The sequence below is a fragment of the Etheostoma cragini genome, chromosome 14 (genome assembly GCF_013103735.1).
Source record: "Etheostoma cragini isolate CJK2018 chromosome 14, CSU_Ecrag_1.0, whole genome shotgun sequence".
NCBI classification, from domain to species: Eukaryota; Metazoa; Chordata; class Actinopteri; order Perciformes; family Percidae; genus Etheostoma; species Etheostoma cragini.
This window is the reverse complement of record NC_048420.1, coordinates 9300811-9320297: the sequence shown is the minus strand read 5'-3', so window position 1 is coordinate 9320297 and position 19487 is coordinate 9300811. Positions and strand designations below refer to the sequence as shown.

The window sequence follows — 19487 nt, the reverse complement described above, 5'->3', positions numbered from 1 at the left end:
TATATATATATATCATTAGCTTGAACAGTCAAGTCACTATTTATAGTGTGTTCAGAACAAAGAGTCCATTATTTTCTAAATCAGGACACCTTGGGCACAGTTAGTTTTACATTGTTGGTCCACTGCAGTGAGAGTTATTATCTGGTAATACAGCACTAAGCATTGTTGCCATGGTTACTCGCATTTTAAGAAACCATTTAATATGCTGTATTTCCAACTGATTTAGAACAGCGGCTAAGCTCTAAGTTGAATGTTATGGCGTTTTTCCATCACATGGTACTCGGCTCGCCCGCGGTGCCCTGTCCTCCTTTTTCCATTGCACATATAGTACCGCCTCATGCTTGAGGCGAGCGTGGCCGGTTGTCCTAGCGACGCGGCAGGAAGCCGCCGTGACCTAACACGACACACACAGAACGTCAAAGATGTTGTTTTTTGATTTTTGCCATTTGGCTGTTGCCACAGCCAGAAGACAAATTTATTTTCAAAAGAAGCTGGAGGCAGCAGAAAAAAAACACAGCTGGAAAAACTATGTAAAAATGACGGGTTCTTTCAGGATACCCCCCGCCGTTGCTAGCAATGATGAAGCAGTGATTAGTGACAAATCTCTCCGACCAATCAGTAATCAGCGAGTTTTCACGTTACCTTTTGGTATCGGTTCAGCTCGCTTTGAACCTCAACAGAGGTAGTAAAGGAAAAAGAAAAAAAAGTACCTGTTTGCAGGTAACAGGGACTTTTTTCAATTCCATGGTTTGTAATAGAAAAACTTACAGTTTTTATACTTCAGAAATGAGCATTTTCTATGGCAATGACATTAAAGTATTAAGACTTTGTGCCCATTAATAGTAAGATACATCAGAAGGTATTCCATCCAATTACATGTAAGAAATGATAACAGTGGGATCCAGGAGTATTATTTTACTACGTATAACCACCTCCAGTAGTCTAATAAACGTTGGTTTATTCGTCATTCAAGTTGTCTCTTTCTGCCCATTCCCATTCAGTATATCAGGCTCCCTTTCATGACTAATGCTACGTACCTACATGTACTGTACATACTGTATGCTTTCTAGTGATTCCATTGGTGTCAGTAGAAGAGAATTTAACATGCTGCTTCAATATGTGAATGGTTGGTGTAAATGAATCTCTACAGGTGCATAGGAAGCTAGGTGGTTTTCCTGGCTTTGGCCCCTCAACAGATGGGCTCTGTTGGTGCAGACAGCCAACGGATGGCCTCTCCAACATGGTGGAAAGACAGTTCCACAACATACCACAATATGTGACGCAAGGCCTCAAAACTGCGAGTAATGAGGGATTTAACACTGAATATACAGTGTGACAGTACGTCACCTGTAAACTTGGATGTTATAAGCTAATGTTCTCATGCATCTTACACAGAGGTGAGCTGTTCACAAGTTTATACTCACACTCTCTCAGAGATCCAAACTTCGGGAGGTTGTGTATTTCTGGAGCATGAATGTACTTCCTCCTCCTCATTCTTTTCCTCCTCCCCCGCCTTCGCTTTTCTGTTTGACCTGTCCTCATCTGCTGACTGCTGTCCCTTGTTTGTTCCCTGGTTTTCTCTGCAGTCCGACCGGCTGTTGTAGACCTACACCCAAAAGAGACATGGGCAAATTCACCAACTCTGCTCCAGCATGCCCAGGGAGACAAAAATTGGGAAGTCTCATTGAATGTGTTTAATAGCATTTGTTAAAGCAGACATACAGTATATGTATATATTTTTTCCCTTTGGGTGTCATTATTGTAAAGCTTTTTATACTCATCTCATCAACATAGATTTAGTGTTAGCAAAGTGAACATACATTTAGCAAAATATCTTTCTTGCCTTTTTGGTGATTTGAACCCCAGATGCAATCTTGCAATGCCAAACCATACTTTGCTGCACCAAGTTTGGGGGCAACAAAATTACTGTACATCTTATGAAAGTTTTGAAAAAATGCAAATTTCTTCACATACACTGTGTGACATGAATGTTAAACATTAAAAAGGTGATTTATAAAACTAGCCACAATTGTTATTTTAACAGCTCAGTATTATCTGCACTGAAAATAAAGGCTTTAGGAAGCCTACATGATATTGTAGGCCCAGTTTATTATGAAACTTAATTTTATACAATATATAAAGTAGGGAGTCCGGATCTGTTTCAGGGGTCCTTGGTTTAAAAAATGTTGAAGACCCTCGGTCTAGAGGATTTTTTAACTTTGGGCACCAACCATCTAAATGATATCTTGGATTTAAATGTGACTCACTACTTATTGCATGTCATCTACCTCTCAGCCTTCCGTGTCCTGCAGTTTGATCGATCTACTGAATGTAAAATTTCCAGAAATTTCTCTTATGGTGGTCGATTTTTACACAGTGCTCTCCTACAGATTTACAGACAATTGTAATCAGTGGTTAGTGTTGTAATTACCTCAGTGGAGCATGGTCTTTTGCTGTCCTCTTGCTCCATTGACTCTGTTGTCCTGACTGACATGGGACATATGGTGTAGATGGAAGGACTGAGCCTCTGCTTGCAGTGCAGCAGAGAGAGAGCCGTCTTGCTGGAGAGGCCAGGTGGGTTGGGGTCATAGCCGCTAGTTGACCACGATGAATACACTGAGGGCTTCTGTTCATCCAGAGCAGACGGGTTTGGTTTATTGTAGTTCAAATAACACCAGCTATTACAGGTGCTGGACAGCAGACTGGGGTATGATGGTCCAACATGTGTGATGGGAGAACAAACACTGGGCAGACATGTCTGATTCTCCCTTTTTACTTCCTGATTGCACGTGTCCACTGATGCCTTGTCCACACATCCCACGTCCCCCTCCTCTTCTTTCACTCGTTTCTGCTGCTGCTGTGACTCAGGGGGGAGCTCCATGCTGTTTGATGGGGAAAGCATACGCTTATTGCCCCCTGAGCCTGATATCCTCAGACCATCATCAGACCACAACTGAATGTCTGGACTTATGTTCCTATGGTTTCTGTATTCAGACGTTGGGATACCTATACTGTGCGATACGGCATCAGCCGCCTCCTGGGGCCTGGGGGAGGTGGACTGAGAAAACGTTGTGTATATGGCGCATGCTAGGGTAAGGGTGTCTGTTTGGAGACGCACTGCTACTGCTGGGGATGTGATGGGTCTCAGTAACTCCAGACTGGGAGTGATATGAGGGACAGAGCGCTGGATGCGAGAGGGACTTATTCGGACCTCCTCTGAATAATCACTGTGTAGTAAAGGAATCTCTAGCTTCAGGCCTGTAGACATGGGGAGGTAGCGAGCTCTAGCTGCCCCTGATAGTCCATGTGTAGGACAGGGCTGTGGCGCTTGAGAAGGAGTCTGCTCTGTTTGGATGTGTGAGGCCTCTTCCTTTACAGGATCTACAGATGGGAGTTCTGTGCTGCCCGTTAACTGAATATTTTGACTGAGTTTCCACTGAGAGAAGATCTCTTTGCCTTGTAATCTCACTGAATTGTGCAAGACTGCGTCACCAGATGAAGAAGAAGTAGGGGACCTGCTGCAGTACACAGAAGTTGGGCTTGCCCGAGAAGATGTAGTGGAGCTGACATGTTCGGGAATACGGCTCGCTACGGTACACTGCTCCTCCACATCTGGATCTCTGATAGCAGTGTGTCTCATAAGGAGACACTTTCTTCTTTCTCTCCAGCCAACTGCAGAGCGCTCAGGGGACAAACAACTGTAGTCAAAAGACTTACTGCGGCTCTCAGCCATTAGGAGGCTCGGCTGTGGGTCATGAGGCGCCTGCTCGGACGCAGAGCGCCTCATCTCTCGATGCTGATGCACCCCAGGCACTGTCAACATGTGAGGAGCTCTGGATCTCCTCAGTGGAGTTGATCCTGCCATCGCCAGGTCTGGTCTATTTGACTCTTCAAAGGACGCGGAACGGCTGGATGAATAGGATGCACTGCTGTCCTGACTAGGGCTGTGGGGCAGGGATATGGAGTCAAAACTGGATTCCCCGGAGGACCGGGCAGCCTCGGCTAAACGTAAGCGCTTCTTCTTTGGAGGAAGCTTTTCAATGGGGAGCTGGGCCAGAGAGGGGCTTCTCTGTGGCCACTGAAATTCATCTGGTTTCTCTGAATGTTTTGCTGTGGTGGTTGGCTTTGTTGAGGTCGCTGTGCTCAGGTTGGAATCTTCTGTGACCAGTATTTCTGGAACCCGCACACTGTGTTGGCGGACCAGAGTTGTTAGTGTTCTCGACTGTTGGGATTGTTTCTGAGGCACCGGTTGATAGTCTTCATGAGTGGGAGAGTTTATTGTTGCCTCAGTGCCTTGATTCTCATTGCACAAAGATTCTTGTTTTTCAAATGAACTAGTGTGTTGAATTACTGAACAGGTTTGTAGTGCAAGTCTTCTGTGGCCCTCGTAAGCTACACTGCTTTCATCTTTACAATGTCCTGATAAGAGGGCCAGAGAGGGTAACGAAGGCGAAGAGGGATCATCAAATTCCAGACTCTCTTCTTTCCTTCTTTTGCGCATTGCTGAAGCTCCTGCTCTGACTGCAGGATTAATTAGCTGTGAGCACCCCGTTTGACTTATTACCACGTCATTTCTGGGATGATGTGCCAAGCACAGGCTTTGCTTGTGTTTCTTATAACCTTCCCAATCATAGCATCCAGTGCCACAGGCCTCACACTCGTATGGCTGCTGTGGGCTTTGCGTGTGGTCAGGCACAGTGGTGATGCTGTCAGGGTAAAGTGAATGAGGACCCTCGTGTTCCTCTTTAGTAAGTTCGGCACCAAGTGGGATTTCAATGGCTGGTTGCCGCCTTAGCATCCCATAACGACGGGATACTTGCATTTTGGAAGACCGTCGTTCATCAAAGGACTGACTTAAGCGGAACTTACTGAGGCCACCGCTGGAGGCGTCAAATGAACTAGCTGCAGATGGCATAGAGTGACTTCTCACCAATGGGGCGGTGGATGTTTGGCCAGCTGGCTGCTCCACATTTATGGAAGGATGATGAAACTTTTCACATGGAACTCCCATGGTGATGGAGCCACTGTTTTTATAGCCCAGATCTCCAGCTTTAGGGCTGTGAATCTGTGTTTCTTTCACAGATGAACTCTTTTGACACTCTGAACTATTCTTCCTGGAGAGAGAGAATCTCCTTGGTTTCACACTGTCAATTTTACTGGTGTCTACCACCGCCTCGTTGATAGTGATGAGTTTGGTGATATGGTCAATGACCTGCTTCTTGGGGACTGTGAATGGGATGCTTTTGTCCTCCTGACCAGCAGGCAGCTGGTTATGGTGTCGAGACATCCTCTGTAGGTGTCCAAGACGTCCATATTTGCCGAGGATGATCTCTGCATAGCTTTTGGCACTGGCGTTCGGGGGGCTGTCCTGTGTCTGCTCAGTGCTTTCAGAACGAGAGAAATAGCCTGATTCTGTACTGCCTTTACTCCCTAAACTTAGAGATGAGGTCTTTTCGTCAGATAAGTCTAGAGGGCCACGTTTTCCTCTACTTAGACGCAAAGCCAGTCTCTTTTTCACTGCGTAGGAGTCATCGTTTCCTCTAGTGCGATCTTTGGCCACGTGTGTTTCATCACTCTTGACCGAGGCTTCACTGCCTTGTCTTTCTGTAAGGGAAGATGCTGATGTTAGCAGTCTGGTTTCATCTTCTGACTCAGTGACTTGCTCCTGTAAGGATCTCGGCTTGCCAAGTGCCAGTCCTGCCTTCACCTTGTGGGTGTGTGATTTGCGGTGTTTGTACAAGTTACTCTTGGTCTTAAAAGAGAAGCCACACGGGGCACAGGGATAGGGTCTTTCACCTGTGTGGGAGCGAATGTGTTTCTGTAGGACACTAGGCTTTGCACATGCCCGGCCACAGTAAGTGCAGACGTATTTGCCTGGTCTCTGAGGCTTACGCTCGCGTTTTTGTTTTGGGGTGCCCTCTTGGGTTTCAGGTTTAGACTGGGAGGGTCCATCTGCTGAGGGACGTGGAACTCCTGGTGACAAATTGGAAACTGCGGTTGCTGTTGTTGCCTCATGTTTGTGTTCCAGTGCTATATCTGAGTCAAGGCTCTGCCGCTGGTGCCTGAGACGTTTACGTTCAGGATGCTGTCTTCTGGACTGCTTGGGTTGCTGTTGTGTGCCATGGGACTTCGGGGAGCCAGTTCTCGGTTGCCGACGGGGCTGAGAGGGAGACTTGGGTTGCGGGCCTCGGTGAGGAGACTCTGGTTGACAATGTTCTTGACCTCCGGACTGCTCCCCAGTCGTCAGGCAACTATGCAAGGCCTCCATAAACGGTAGGACAGTTTCAGGTAGCCACGTGGGATGCGTCTGCCTGTGCCAGGCTACAGAGTTCAAGCTAAATCATTAACTGGTTAATGGGTTTAATGTGACTGAATTTGATAAAGTTTTAACACTTCAGTTGACTTCATAATTTCCCCTTGTTTTGCTCAAACTTTAGTGCTTGACAGTAGAATGATGCCATCAAAAGTAGAACAGCGGCATCAAAGAATGCAACGTTGATATGTCAGGTAATGTGAAGGAAGACCTCCGCCATGCTGACCTTAAGGATCCCATCATGAATCACTCAGCCACAGCCTCGCTGCCACACAGTCGGATGCTCACTTGACTCAGCTGGATATATTGTTCTTCTGTCAACATAAAGATCTGTGAAGACAAACAACTCGTTATATTAAACAGTACATTTGAACATTGAGACACAGGTAACCCTTTCACCCTCCACTTGACAAATATAGATATTTATGTTTCAGGAGTTACATTATCACTGTATAACATTCAGCTTTTGCTTTCCTGCGGCTGTTGAATACTTTTAAATTACAATGGTTGAATGGTATTTAATATATTTGTATAAGAATATATTGGCATTCAGCAAAAAAAAAGAAGATGATTTTACTAACGTTCCTGGATAAAGGCACCATGTCCAATAAATGTGACCGGAACGTTTTAAATAACAGCATAATCTGAAACTGTCATGGTCTTGAGTGATTTCTAATCAACCATGCATTGTATTTTAAAACTATGGACCACAATATTTTTCAGTCGGAGAGCCTTCCATAACCCACCTCCTCCAGGAAAATGAGTTGTTTTAAGAATGAAATACAAGATATTCCTGGTTGAGGAGGGAGTTACTCATATTAACAAAAATAATCTATTTTGGTTTTAATAAAATCTCCCTGCATTAAAGTTGTCTTTGCGTAATTAATTACACCAACGTGAACTATGGGACTGTGGCATTGTTTCTCAGCATGCCTTAATTAATGTTGCTTGTTTAACATGTGACGACCAGCATCAGCCCTTGCGTCCTTTCAAAAAGGATTATCATCAGACATTGCTACAGTACAGTACAGTACTGCCAAAGTAGAGCACATGTGGATAGCTGCTTCACACGGATAATTTTATAATACTTAAATTAGATTAGATACAAAGAAGCAAAAACCAAATGAAGGTGAGGGGTGGCTGTTGGCTGTGAATGCATACACAAGGTAACTCAGTAGAGATACTGAAGAGAACTCCCAATGTTTTTTGTGCCAGCATACTGAAACAGTAAACAAGGCATCCCACGCAATGACCAGCTGGTTCCAACACCCACGTTCTTATGGAAGACGACAAAACTGCTGGATTGTTTCCAAATAACTGATAACAGTTTGATAACCATCTTTGGATTTAACTTGTGGACAGACTATACAGATCAGTATTGGATAAATATTAAACCAACATTACCTTTCTTTGTAACAAAAAAAACCTTGTATATTAATACAGTGTATCTATACTTTGCAAAAGATTAGATGTCGTAGGCCTAAATCTCTTGCAGTAAGTGCTAAATGTTGGTCAGACAGAAAGTGTAACTGACTACAAGCTTTTGAAGAAGAGTCATTGAAAAAGACTATTAATAAAAAATAAGGCCTCAGAGTTCAAACTGAGATGTTCAGAGCTCCCACACACTCTGCATGAGGGTGACAATGACTGGAGTGAAATAATTTCCATTTTAAACGGGGCACTTGCAGTTCAAAACTGGCACTTAAAAAAAGTGACATTTTTACAGTCATGCAATGCATCTGCTCATTTACACTTGTCCAGGAGTTAGGCTAAATAAGACTGATGATTTGCTTCCTCATAGTGCAAATGAACCTAGCAGGCAGTTTTTTTTTTCTTCACTCCTCTTCTCCACACAGATCCTGTTTGCCCTGTCCTTGGCTCTCAGCCTCGGTTGTTCTCTCTAGGTGAACTGTTGCAAGGCGCTGCTAGAAACACATGTCTGGGTGTAACGTTCTCACTGTTTAAATCAGCAGATGTTTTTAAGGGCAAATTACTTATTGTAACCCTGTATATAACAGATCAAAAACCAGTCTTCTTCTGGCCTCAAAAGACAAACAGGACTTGTTTCTGAAATTAAACTATAGCTTCAGCCACAGCTTTTTAATAAAATTATCAACCTCAGGTTTAAAAAAAAAAAAAGAAGAAAAAGAAAAGGGCAGTCATCGAGGTAAATACCAAGATATTTATAACAGCAAACAACTAACATCTTTCCCTGAGCAGTTATAATATCCAAAAGTATTAAGCGCCTTTCATAGCATTTAAGAACTGCATATCCTCAACCTTTATTGGAGTCTAAATAATATTAAAAGACAGCCTGCAGTATGGCCACAGCCTACTTACAGATGGAACCAGTACAAAATATCCCAGTATCATCCGCATAAAAATAAAGATTGGTACCATCCACAATGGTTAAGCCTTTTGCGGAATTGCCATAAACCTGTATTCTGTCTAATTTCCAGTAGGGGCCGACCCAACTTGTTGCAAAAACATTGGGATTGTATAGAAGTTTATGGGTAAATTAACCTACTTCTAACTTGATTTACGCACTCAGAAGTTAAGGTAAACTTAAGCACTAAGAAGTTTATTTACCTAAATCGCAGGTTTCAAGTCTTCTTGAATACATCATACTGTTCAATTTGTAAATTATGGTCCCATTTCTTTAAAGAAAATTCAAACCAAGACTTGAGAACTGTAGTCCCAAAACCAATGGTTGACGTCACTGCTGCCGCGTACATTATTTTCTATTATTTTAGTCTATGCTATAGAGCATATAGTGAAAAAAGTCCATTGGTTCTCATAAGGCATCAGGGAGTGATATGAGCAATGTGTACAGTATAAATATATATACATATATGGTAATAATGCACATCCCCAAAATCTGTACGGGCTACAGTATATAATGACAGAAAATAAAAGCGTTTTTCTGATGTATTTGCAGTGTGGGCATACAGTTAGAATCTGCAGAGTGAGCCTAAAATCTGCAGGTACTCAAACACCTCGAGTTGAGTTAAAAAAAAAAGAACTGTTATATAAATTTGTAAAATGATGCATCCATTCACACATACCACACAGAAAGAGAAGATTGTATAAATGGCTTTTTAAAAAATCTTGTCAATTTTCTCCTCTCACACTAATGGGCACCCAGCGGTGGTTCCTATGGTAACGGCCCTAAACCATGTGGTAGCAGATGGAAGGAGAGCTGAAGGGCTAAATTTATCTTCTAGCATCCTAAACGACTACAGAGAGAGGGAGAGAGTGAGGAAGGAGGAGGTGCCTTCCTCCTCGAAGCTATGGCTTTTTGGAGAGAAAAATCAATACTTTGGTAGTCTTAAATTTGTAGTATGCTGATACTCCATTCTTTAAGGAGGAACAAGAGAGCGAAAATGCATACTTGGGATGACAAAGAACAGGGTCTCCATTAAAAACTAAGCTATAAACATCCTACACAACATGTGTAACCAAATAAACAATTAAAACCCTTGTTGTCTTTTGTTTGTTTCCTCATAAGCTTTAACTTAAAGGGTAACATTTTAAGTAAAAAACTTGCAGTATTTTTAAAAGGAAAATACATCAGATTAAATATATTGGCATATTTGGCTTGAACATAAAAGGTACTTAGTAATTCATTTCTAAATTTAGGACACAACCCTAAACAATGATATTCAAAGCCTCCTGATGTTGAGGCAAAAAGTGGGAAAGTTTACCGACACAATGAAAACAGCATGCTACTTAGTTTTCACCATCATCTTAACTCTCTATGCAGCGCAGACTCATCTGAACTAAGTAACAATTGCTCTCATCTGTTGTTGTGTTTCCACCACAACGTCAGCTGAGCCTGAGCATTGCCATATAGCTGCTGCCTGATAGCGGGCGTTCTACAGGGACAGAGGAGAGCCCTCAGGGAGTCAGCCTGCATGCACAGCCATTCCTCTCTGTGCGTGTGTGTGTGTGTGTGTGTGTGTATGTGTGTGTGTGTGTGCCTCGGGAGTGCTCCCCAGTCCACAAGGGGGGGGACATGCCAAGCATAGGAGGTTGGATGCCAAACACAGGGAGCTCATTCACTCCTGTTCTGAGCTGTGAGCTTTAATACATCCACAGCCCACACACTATACGCACACGCACACACACGTCCTGTTTCTGAAACAGTAGGGAGAGAGAAAAATACTGATTTATCACAATTCCAGATTGGACAATATTGAACAAGGACAAACAGGATGTGCCAGGCACCAAAGACATTTGAAATGCCATTTACTCGCTAAAAACAAATACTACACTCATAAACTGTCCCCCAGTAACACCTGGGATGACACACACAAACACACATACACACACACACACACACACACACACACACACACACACACACACACACACACACACACACACACGCACACAATTCTGATCATTTCAAATATCTGAGTATGATTCCACAAACGATTGTCTCTTTACTACCTCATTGCTGTAGCAGCCTTTTACAATAACAAAGACCTGAATGGAGACACTCCCCCAGTCCTCACATCATTTCACTCACATCACCTCACACACATTCAAAAATTACTGCAGTTGACAGAAAGGATATCAATGGCTTTTTGGTTGTTGTTTTTTTACCTGGTAGCAGATGGTGTTGTCCTCCGGTTGTGAATGACTGGAAAATAGGATAGCAGAGAGCGGGAGAGAGAGAGAGAGAGAGCGAGAGAGCCAGAGGGAGGTGAAAGGAAGGAAAGAGAGCGAAAAAATGAATGAGTGACGGTGAAGAGAGATGGGTAATCGAGTCTCAGCTCTACGTGCACTGGGCCGAAAACAGGTAGCCAAGTATATTATGGGTATGAATGAGTAGGAGGGGACACACTGTCTATCTCCACCTCTTACATACACTCCCCTTAGTGTCACTCCTTCAGGTCAAAGTGAAGTAGCAGCTCCTTATTTAGAAGTTGACGTAAACTTGTGTTTCTCTTGGCCGCCGCGTAGGGCTGCACAGCTGGCAAAGCAGTGAGAGGTAATATGGGCAGGGTGAGAGGTTTGGGTTTTAATTTGACCAGGAAAATAGGGGTGGAGGCGGTTACTTCATATTTTTTAAAGACAGTTTTCTCATTCAGGTCTCACTTTCCATCATAGGTGGAGAGCGAATGCTGCTGCCTTCTCAGAAAAACTTGAAAACATCTAAGGACCCACATGAAAAAAAGCAACAGGGATCCTGTTTTAAAGAGAAGCTCTGGAGAATGTCCACACACCACAGCACGCCGTCCGTGCTCCTTCCAGGGGTTCGGCTGAAACGTGTACAGGCAGCTCTGACATCACTCGGCACTCTTTTATGCCACGGGTCCCCCTTGCTGCAACCCCCCCCCCCTTCCCCTTTGCCAACTGACTTTTTTTTCAGCAGGCTGAAAGCTTGCAGACATGTGGAGCATTAAGGGAATACCAGCCGGTGGAATGAAGGCAGGCGGTCAGCGGCTCACCAGGAAAAGGGGGAAGCTGTGAGGGGAATGGAAGAGAGCCCAGGGTGTCCATCCTGCACCGGGCAACAGAGAGTCCTTGTGACTAGGGCTCCAAATTTAAAAATGGTGTGTGAAGGCCAGCTCTAAAACAGTGCTGACGTTTCTGGATTAAAGCTGTGGACAGTCAGTTTGTTTTATTAAACATTTCAAAAAACAGCATTTAGACCAATACTTGCGCCTAAAATTCATCTAGGTTGCTCCTTTAAACATTGCCACCACCAATTTATCCCACGTGACTTTGGCTTCCGAAAGCTTCAAAAGTCACTGGCTCCTCGGAATCTGCTACAATCAGTTTGACTGTTTGTAAAGTACTGCTGCGAACTATATTACTTTGCTAGGTAGATAGATAGATAGATAGATCGGTGTGCTGATTTCTTTTTTTTTAATATTCAACCATCAGAATCATTTATAATGACAATTAAATGTTTCTAATAAATTAATATTTAAACAATAAAAACGGACGGTCAACCATGTTAGGAGTGTTGGAGTTGCATAGTTTGTCCACCAGAGTTTTTTTTGTATTTTTTTACATTTTATTTATCATAACTTTAATACATTTTGATGTTCCTCTGTTCTGTTGTTATTATATTATTTTAGTGAGAACTCATGAATAACTAATGTAAGGGAAATCTGTTTGTTTGTTAAAAAAAATTTGGATTTAAAATATATATATATTCCACCCAATACCAAGTACAAAGGTAATAATATGAATAACCAAATTTACTGCATATCATTCTTCAAACACGTCAGCCTACGGTGACATTGAGCCTAGACACCAATATGTAGGTACATTAAGGTTTTGTGTCAGAAAAAAAAGTGTAGGCTTTGCATTAATTAATTTACTGCAACATATTGCACAATACATTCAGCACTTCTGATGAAAGTATAACAGATTTATTAGTAACATGCTGGCTTGTTAAACTTGTTTTGCCCATATGAGACTGAAACTATTGAACTCTTAGAAGTGTTGTGTTGCTTCAGCCCATCTTGAAGGGCTGCTCTAGGTTTGACAAGCCAGCAGATGTCAGTGTGTTTGCTGCGGTTTGAAGCCCCAAAGTTTCATAAGGCTTCATGGACCCATCACTACACCCCCCAATACTAATTGCTTTTCCGTCCACACGTTTTTACACATGACAAAAGACAATCTGGCAACTGACTGCGGGGGAAAGGTCTGGTGCAGGGCTGATGAGGGGAAGTGGAAACAGGTGAGGGGTCACTGCAGTGAAGGAGAGAGTATTTGGAAGTGAGAGACAGGTGATTGGTACAGTCTGAAGGCATCTGGTGGACAGGTGGAGCAGGGGCGGGCTAGAGGAGGGGTACGGTGTGGTACCTACCTCCCCTGAAATTTGATTGAATAGGATATGAATATTTGTGTCAGAGCAATAAGGGTTCCTGCATGTGTGACAATACAGTAGTGATGTGTAATAATGTACAATAGTACAATAGTTCAGTGTTAAAATACAATACAAAACAACCTCACAGTACATTTTTGTGTTTCAATTGAACCAAATGTCTTCATATTAACTGATTGGCTATTAGTTACAGGTAAAAGCTACTGTTACATTAGCTACGTTTAAGCAACTGAAGCTAATTACATGCTGATCCTATAGTAGACTGGCTTTTATTGCATGACTAATATCCAAAACAACATAAATTACAACACAGGACACAACACAATGGTTACTTTGGTGTTGCAGGGACAGTGGAAACTGGGATGTTCCTAAATGTTAGCAGCTAATGGCTTACTAACTTCTTTTAGCAATCACAGCAAGTAACATTATTTAAAGACAATACAATGCAGGTTGTTTTTAAGCGATCATTTATCAGCTGCTCTTGCATTCTTCATCACTGAAGGAATTACTTCATAAAGTACCCCATTGTCAATAACAACTGCACTGCATGTGTGCTTGCATCTGGAAGCTAGCGGTCGTTGCTAAAGGCACTATGATTATTGCCTTTGAGCAAGCCCAAGGAAGGGCTCAAGGCTTTGAAGCAAATTGAACATAGTGGCCAAACAGTGGAAGTGCAACCCCTGGCCCATCACATGATGCCCTCTGGCCAATCTCGTGATGCCCTCTGGCCCAAAAAGAATTTTTCCTATAGACTTAGATGGCAAAAGAGGCGTATGTAAATCAGCAAACAAATTTTTTTGAGTGTCACAACACCGGCAAAATAAATTGTTTCACTATCAGAATTTTTAGGTCTGACAACATTTCAAAATTCTAGAAGAGCACCACGATTAAAGCAATAGTGCGTAGTTTCTGTCTCCCCAAGACAAATTCTAAGTAGTGACCACAACAGTGTTGATGTGTTCATATGATACAAGCCTTCCGTGATAGACACCAACCTCACCCCTCCTCCACACTAGTAGCCAAGGAGGACATGGAGGATTAAAAACATTAGGTCATGATCTTCACCCGAGTTTCAACGCCACAATCTTCTGAACACACCCATACTGAGAAATCCAGAGAGTTGTGTAGAGCAGATAGTCTTAATTAGCTTTGTAGCAACTCATTTGGCAATGGCTTGAATGTAACTGATGTTCTTTAATCTTTGTCTGATTATTGTCTTGGATAATTAAATAATCATTTGGACTATACATTTCCGAAAGAATGTGAAAAATGCCTGTTACAATGTCCTGGAGCCCACAGTGGCATCTTAAATTTTGTTTTGTCCATCCAATGGTCCAAAACCCAAAGATAATCAGCTTGCTATCGCGTACAAAGACAGCAGCAACTCCTCACAAATGATAAACTGGAACTAGACAATAATTAGCAACTGAAGTTGACACCAATTCATTTACATCGCAAACTCGGTTTGCTCGTTAGTGTACAAAATACTATTATTCTAGATTGTAGAATTATTTGTTTTTTGCAACTCTACCTCACACCCTGGGTGGAAGAACCATCCCACATTGGATTTGACGGTCTGTTGTTCTAACATTTGATATAAGAACTAACACAAACTATTAGTAGTTTATTGGTGATTTCTTTGGGCTGGGTATTGAGAAATGGTTCTTAATAACATTTTTAAAATGTTATTACGGAATTCTAAAAATCCTTGTTTAATGTTGAAAACTGCATGTGTATCTACAAAAGTACATTCTTTTTCATGGCAAGATAGATATTTTCGTTATCTTAAGTTTAGCACCTTGCCACTTATGATAAATTACTGTTTATTGTGGCCTACCTTTGCAAAATAAAAAGATGCTCTTTACTTTCAACATATTTTGGGTTGTTGTACAACCGAATATGACATGAAGACTAATATTGGCGCAGCAAATCAGTCCTACTCCACTTGTCAGCCTTTCTGGTAGCGACAGAGCTGCCATTGTCGAGCTCTTTCACAGGGGGAGATTAGCCTCTGTGCAGATGGGGCTTGTCTGGATGGCCTTGTCACAGTGTGAACATCATGCTACCAAACACATCTCTTCAACAGGAAGAGGAATGCAGGACAAGGAAAGGATGGAAACAAAAAAATCCTCTTTTTCCTAAACCGAACACTGTGAATTCATGTTCTACCCCAAGCTATACAATACATTAACATTTAGCCGTGGCTGAATAAAAAAATGGGCTATTTTTAAAGATGCAGATGTAGAGGGTAAATGAGTCTAATTTCAGTTTATCCACCATTTTATTTGCAGAATATTGTTTATTGTGCTGCTAAAGCTGACATAAACCTGTGATGGAAAAAGGCACACAGTAATGCTTTGTCGAAATTAAAAAAGGTTTTGTATTACTGGGAAATTGCAACATGACAAAAGTATGTGTATGTAAAATTGTTCAAATATGGATGTTGACACTTAAAGCGGATGAAGCGCTTTACCTCTCTCAACACAGCGGTTTAAAGTAAAGCCTTTTGTTTTCATTTTGAATTCTCCATCTCATCAATTAGATAATCTCCTTCTCTTATCTCTAGATAAACAGTGGTCTACATTACAACAGACTTTAGCAGAACAAATCCAGGACAAAAAGCAGACTTTAGTAGGACAAGTCCAGGACAGAAAACCTTCAGCCTAACAGAGCGCAGGATTCAAGTAAAAGCCTGGGGGCAAATCTGGCTGTTATAGCCTCTGGCTGAATGAAGGAAAACTAAATACATGCTTGTCTACTATTTATTCTATTGCATACAGGTTTCTCTATAGAGCTCCCCTTACAGGTTTCTCTATAGAGCTCCCCCTACAGGTTTCTCTATAGAGCTCCCCCTATAGGTTTCTCTATAGAGCTCCCCCTACAGGTTTCTCTATAGAGCTCCCCCTACAGGTTTCTCTGTAGAGCTCCCCCATACAGGTTTCTCTATAGAGCTCCCCCATTCAGGTTTCTCTATAGAGCACCCCCATACAGGTTTCTTTATAGAGCTCCCCCATACAGGTTTCTCTATAGAGCAATAGAGTGCAGTGAAGCAATTCGTTACATGGCGAGATCTGATATCACGTAATACTTTCTGAATCTGTGTCCTGTGACTCGCCACACACCAAATACTTTTATCTTTAGCAGCTTTAGGTATGTAAACAGATCCTTTTGAATGACGTTTCACTGCAGGTTCTAGGATTACGTTCAGTAAAGTCTCTGCTTAGACATTTGAGTAACACCCAACTGGCCGGCCTTCAGTCAGGGACGGACGAACCTCCATCGAATTGCAGGAGGAAGGCATTGACTGGTCAATATCTGATTTTACCTTAAAGGCCAATATTGGCAAACCCATATATTGGTCCAACTCTGGTTGGTTTGCAGTGGAGTGTCAACAGCAGCAAGATTAGGACAGAGCTGGCTCCATCCTGCAGTGCCACAGAGGGAGTTTCTGGGCATTGTGCCACCTGTCAGAGGAGAGAAAACACAGTGTCCTCCTCAGCGTCCCAGCTGTCCCACGCTTCACGTAGGGCCCTTGAACACCACCGACACAGCAGAATCTGTCACTACCGCTGCCTCCTACACTCCAAGGTGGTCTTTACCGAATCAGCCTGTGGTGCTTAATGAGCTCTAAAATGCATTATCACTGTCTGTTGAAGATGTAGGCATGCATGTTTGATGTAGAATACGTCTGTGAAAGTGCATACTGTAGGTTCAGAGTAGGGCTGGGTCTAAAAAAAGAATCATCATCTTTGCATCCTATGAGACTCTTCAAAAGGTCCCATGGCAGGAAAATTTCACTTTGCGTTTTTTTAACATCAATAAGCGTTCCCCAAGACTGTCTATAGTCCCCCAGTTGCTAGAAATGGTGATAGCTGTATACCAAGCCCTGGGTATCCTACTCTGCCTTTGAGAAAATGAAAGCTCAGATGGGCCGATTTGGAATTAAAATATCTTAAATAGATATTGCATTGGAAATCAAAATGGAAATGTAACTGAATCGGGACCTTGCGAATAGGAATCGATTCAGTGGCGCTCCCCAGCCCTAGTTAAAGCTAAAGCAAAGAGCCCTTCTAATGTAGGGTGTTCCTTACTATTAAAATGTGTGTCTGGACCTAGAAGGTTGATGTGTACCTTTTCGAGTATGTATGTGCATGTGTGTGTGAATCTAGCCAATAACGCCAACAAATAACCAGAACCACAGGCCCCTTTGCCTCCCTCCCGAAACCCAGCCACAGAAAGACCAGAGACAACCCCCCCCAACCATACAACCACCAGTGACAACAGACCAGATTCTCAACCTGCCCTGATGAACAGAAAAAACAGCAGTGCCAACACATGGTAGGATGTGCTGCCGCAATTTAAAGACTCCATGGATAGAAATAGCGATCTGGGCTCTAAAAAGTGTCTGAGCAAAAAAAAAAACACGCTTGCTGGAAGACCTGACTACCAAACAGTAGACCGTGTTGACAGATGTTGTACAGAGTGAAGCTGTGGTGAGCAGTGCTGGTTCAAACTCTACTACCAAATGTTCCAATAACACACTAATTCCATGCGTCTACAAATATACCTTTATGGACCATAGAGGCCTGTGTGTGTGTGTGTGTCTGAAGGCACAATAATATTAATAATAATAATAATAATAATATTTACTGTACATTGCACCAGGGCACTGTAACCGTAATACACTAACCAGCTCACTGCCTTTCCAAGACACTCCCAATTTTACATACCATGCTTCAAAATACATTTTCATTTGTTGAGTACTTCATGTTTTAATTTTCTGGCTTTTTTCTTGTTGTGGCCAGGAAATTGAAACCCTTGAGCGTACGCCATTGTAACTAGAGCAGGGCCGATAAAGGATTTTTAGGCCAATACAAATATTTGATTATTTAGGAATCCAATATTACGATATATTGGCCGACAATATAATTAAAAAGAAAAAATTAAAAAAAAAAAAAAAACGCGTAACAAAACACATTTCCCTAACGTTCATTATTTGTAGTTATTTATGAGTTCTCACTAAAATAATATGTGTTTTATTGTCACAACAGAACAGAAGAACATCAAAATATATTAAAGTTCAGATGAATAATGTTTTAAAATACAAACTTAAGATATGAAACTCAAAGTCCTTTGAACAAAAACACAAAGGTTTTTGTTCAAAGGTGATGAACAAACTTATAACATGGTTGACCGTCCGTTCTTATTTAATTTTTTTAATATTCTTTTATCAGAATCATTTATTTGTCATTATAAATAGTTCTGATGAATGACTACTGCATATATATATATATATATATATATAAAAAATATATTATTATTTTTTTTTTTTTTTTTTTTTCTCTGCAGTTATAAATGCTGATACTGATAGTTTTGAGAAATGTCTAATATCTGCCAATAATATTGACCGGCCAATATATCAGTCAGGCTCTAATTGTGACAGTGACTTGGTATGTCACTACTTCCAGTCAAGAAATACTTTGGCGCATAATCCATGTATGAATTTACAACTTCTCTTTTTACACTGTGGTCTTTGTTCGGAATAAACAAATGAAATTTTGCGTATTTTGTTATTCTAATTGAGGTTCTCCATTTCAAGCGGCCTGCATATGATCATTGTACCTCCTGAAATTGTGTTTAAAGATACAATGATGGCATGTGAAATAAACAAATCGAAGAATAGGCGCTGGTAGGGAGATTTCTTGACCTTTGGACAGAGCCAGAATAGCTGTTTTTGGCTACACTCCAGTCTTTATGCTAAGCTAAGCGTCTTCTGTTCTAGCTTGATATTGAAGGGACAGATATGGGCAAGAACTAAGCATTCACATGATAACGTAATGACTAATTATCAAGTTGGAATTGTTGTTTTAGCGTATCTGTCAGTTATTTCATCATGTAAATCTAAGTGTTAGTGATAGTTTGTAGACAACACATAGGCTGAGAACTGCCAACTGACCATCTGCCAGTGAAATTGTCACCAGTTGTCTGTTGTGACTCAGAGCTCTGTCAATAATATGTCACACATTTCATTTTGATTGTGTCTTTCAAGAATAATTTAAGTTATTGTATGCATTTTATTTTAACCACATACTTAAGTATCAGATAAAATGCTCATAACTGCTCCATAATCCTTGTCAAAACAGGAGGACAGCTGATGTTCCCTGACAGATGTGCAGCATGGACCATCAAAGCGTTGAGCAATCCTGTACCAGTTTCACTCAATCTTGCTGTGCATACTGATCTGCATAGGTGATCCACCACCAAAGCCCTATTTTGGGCCAGGAAAAACCCTGGTCGCAGGCCCGCTGGAAGCTGTGCCAGACACTT

General features: G+C 41.8%; 1 protein-coding gene and 1 long non-coding RNA gene across 3 annotated transcripts in view; one reads left to right on the top strand and one right to left on the bottom strand.

Annotated features, from left to right (window-relative positions):
* LOC117956271 overlaps positions 1–423 on the top strand; it is a 17349-nt gene extending 16926 nt beyond the window's left edge. The window contains exon 3 of the long non-coding RNA XR_004659221.1: positions 413–423. This is a non-coding gene — a long non-coding RNA (uncharacterized LOC117956271). The remainder of the gene's footprint in view (positions 1–412) is intronic.
* Positions 1–19487, bottom strand: part of hivep3a (HIVEP zinc finger 3a) — a 43255-nt gene that overhangs the window by 8352 nt on the left and 15416 nt on the right. The window contains exons 2-4 of one of the 2 annotated variants that reach the window (XM_034891164.1): positions 10922–10958; positions 2432–6643; positions 1425–1606 (exon numbers count right to left, since the gene is read on the bottom strand). In XM_034891164.1, coding sequence (XP_034747055.1) covers positions 1425–1606; positions 2432–6268 — 4019 coding nt within the window. In that variant the 5' untranslated portion in view covers positions 6269–6643; positions 10922–10958. The remainder of the gene's footprint in view (positions 1–1424; positions 1607–2431; positions 6644–10921; positions 10959–19487) is intronic. The other variant, XM_034891165.1, reaches the window with a different exon arrangement.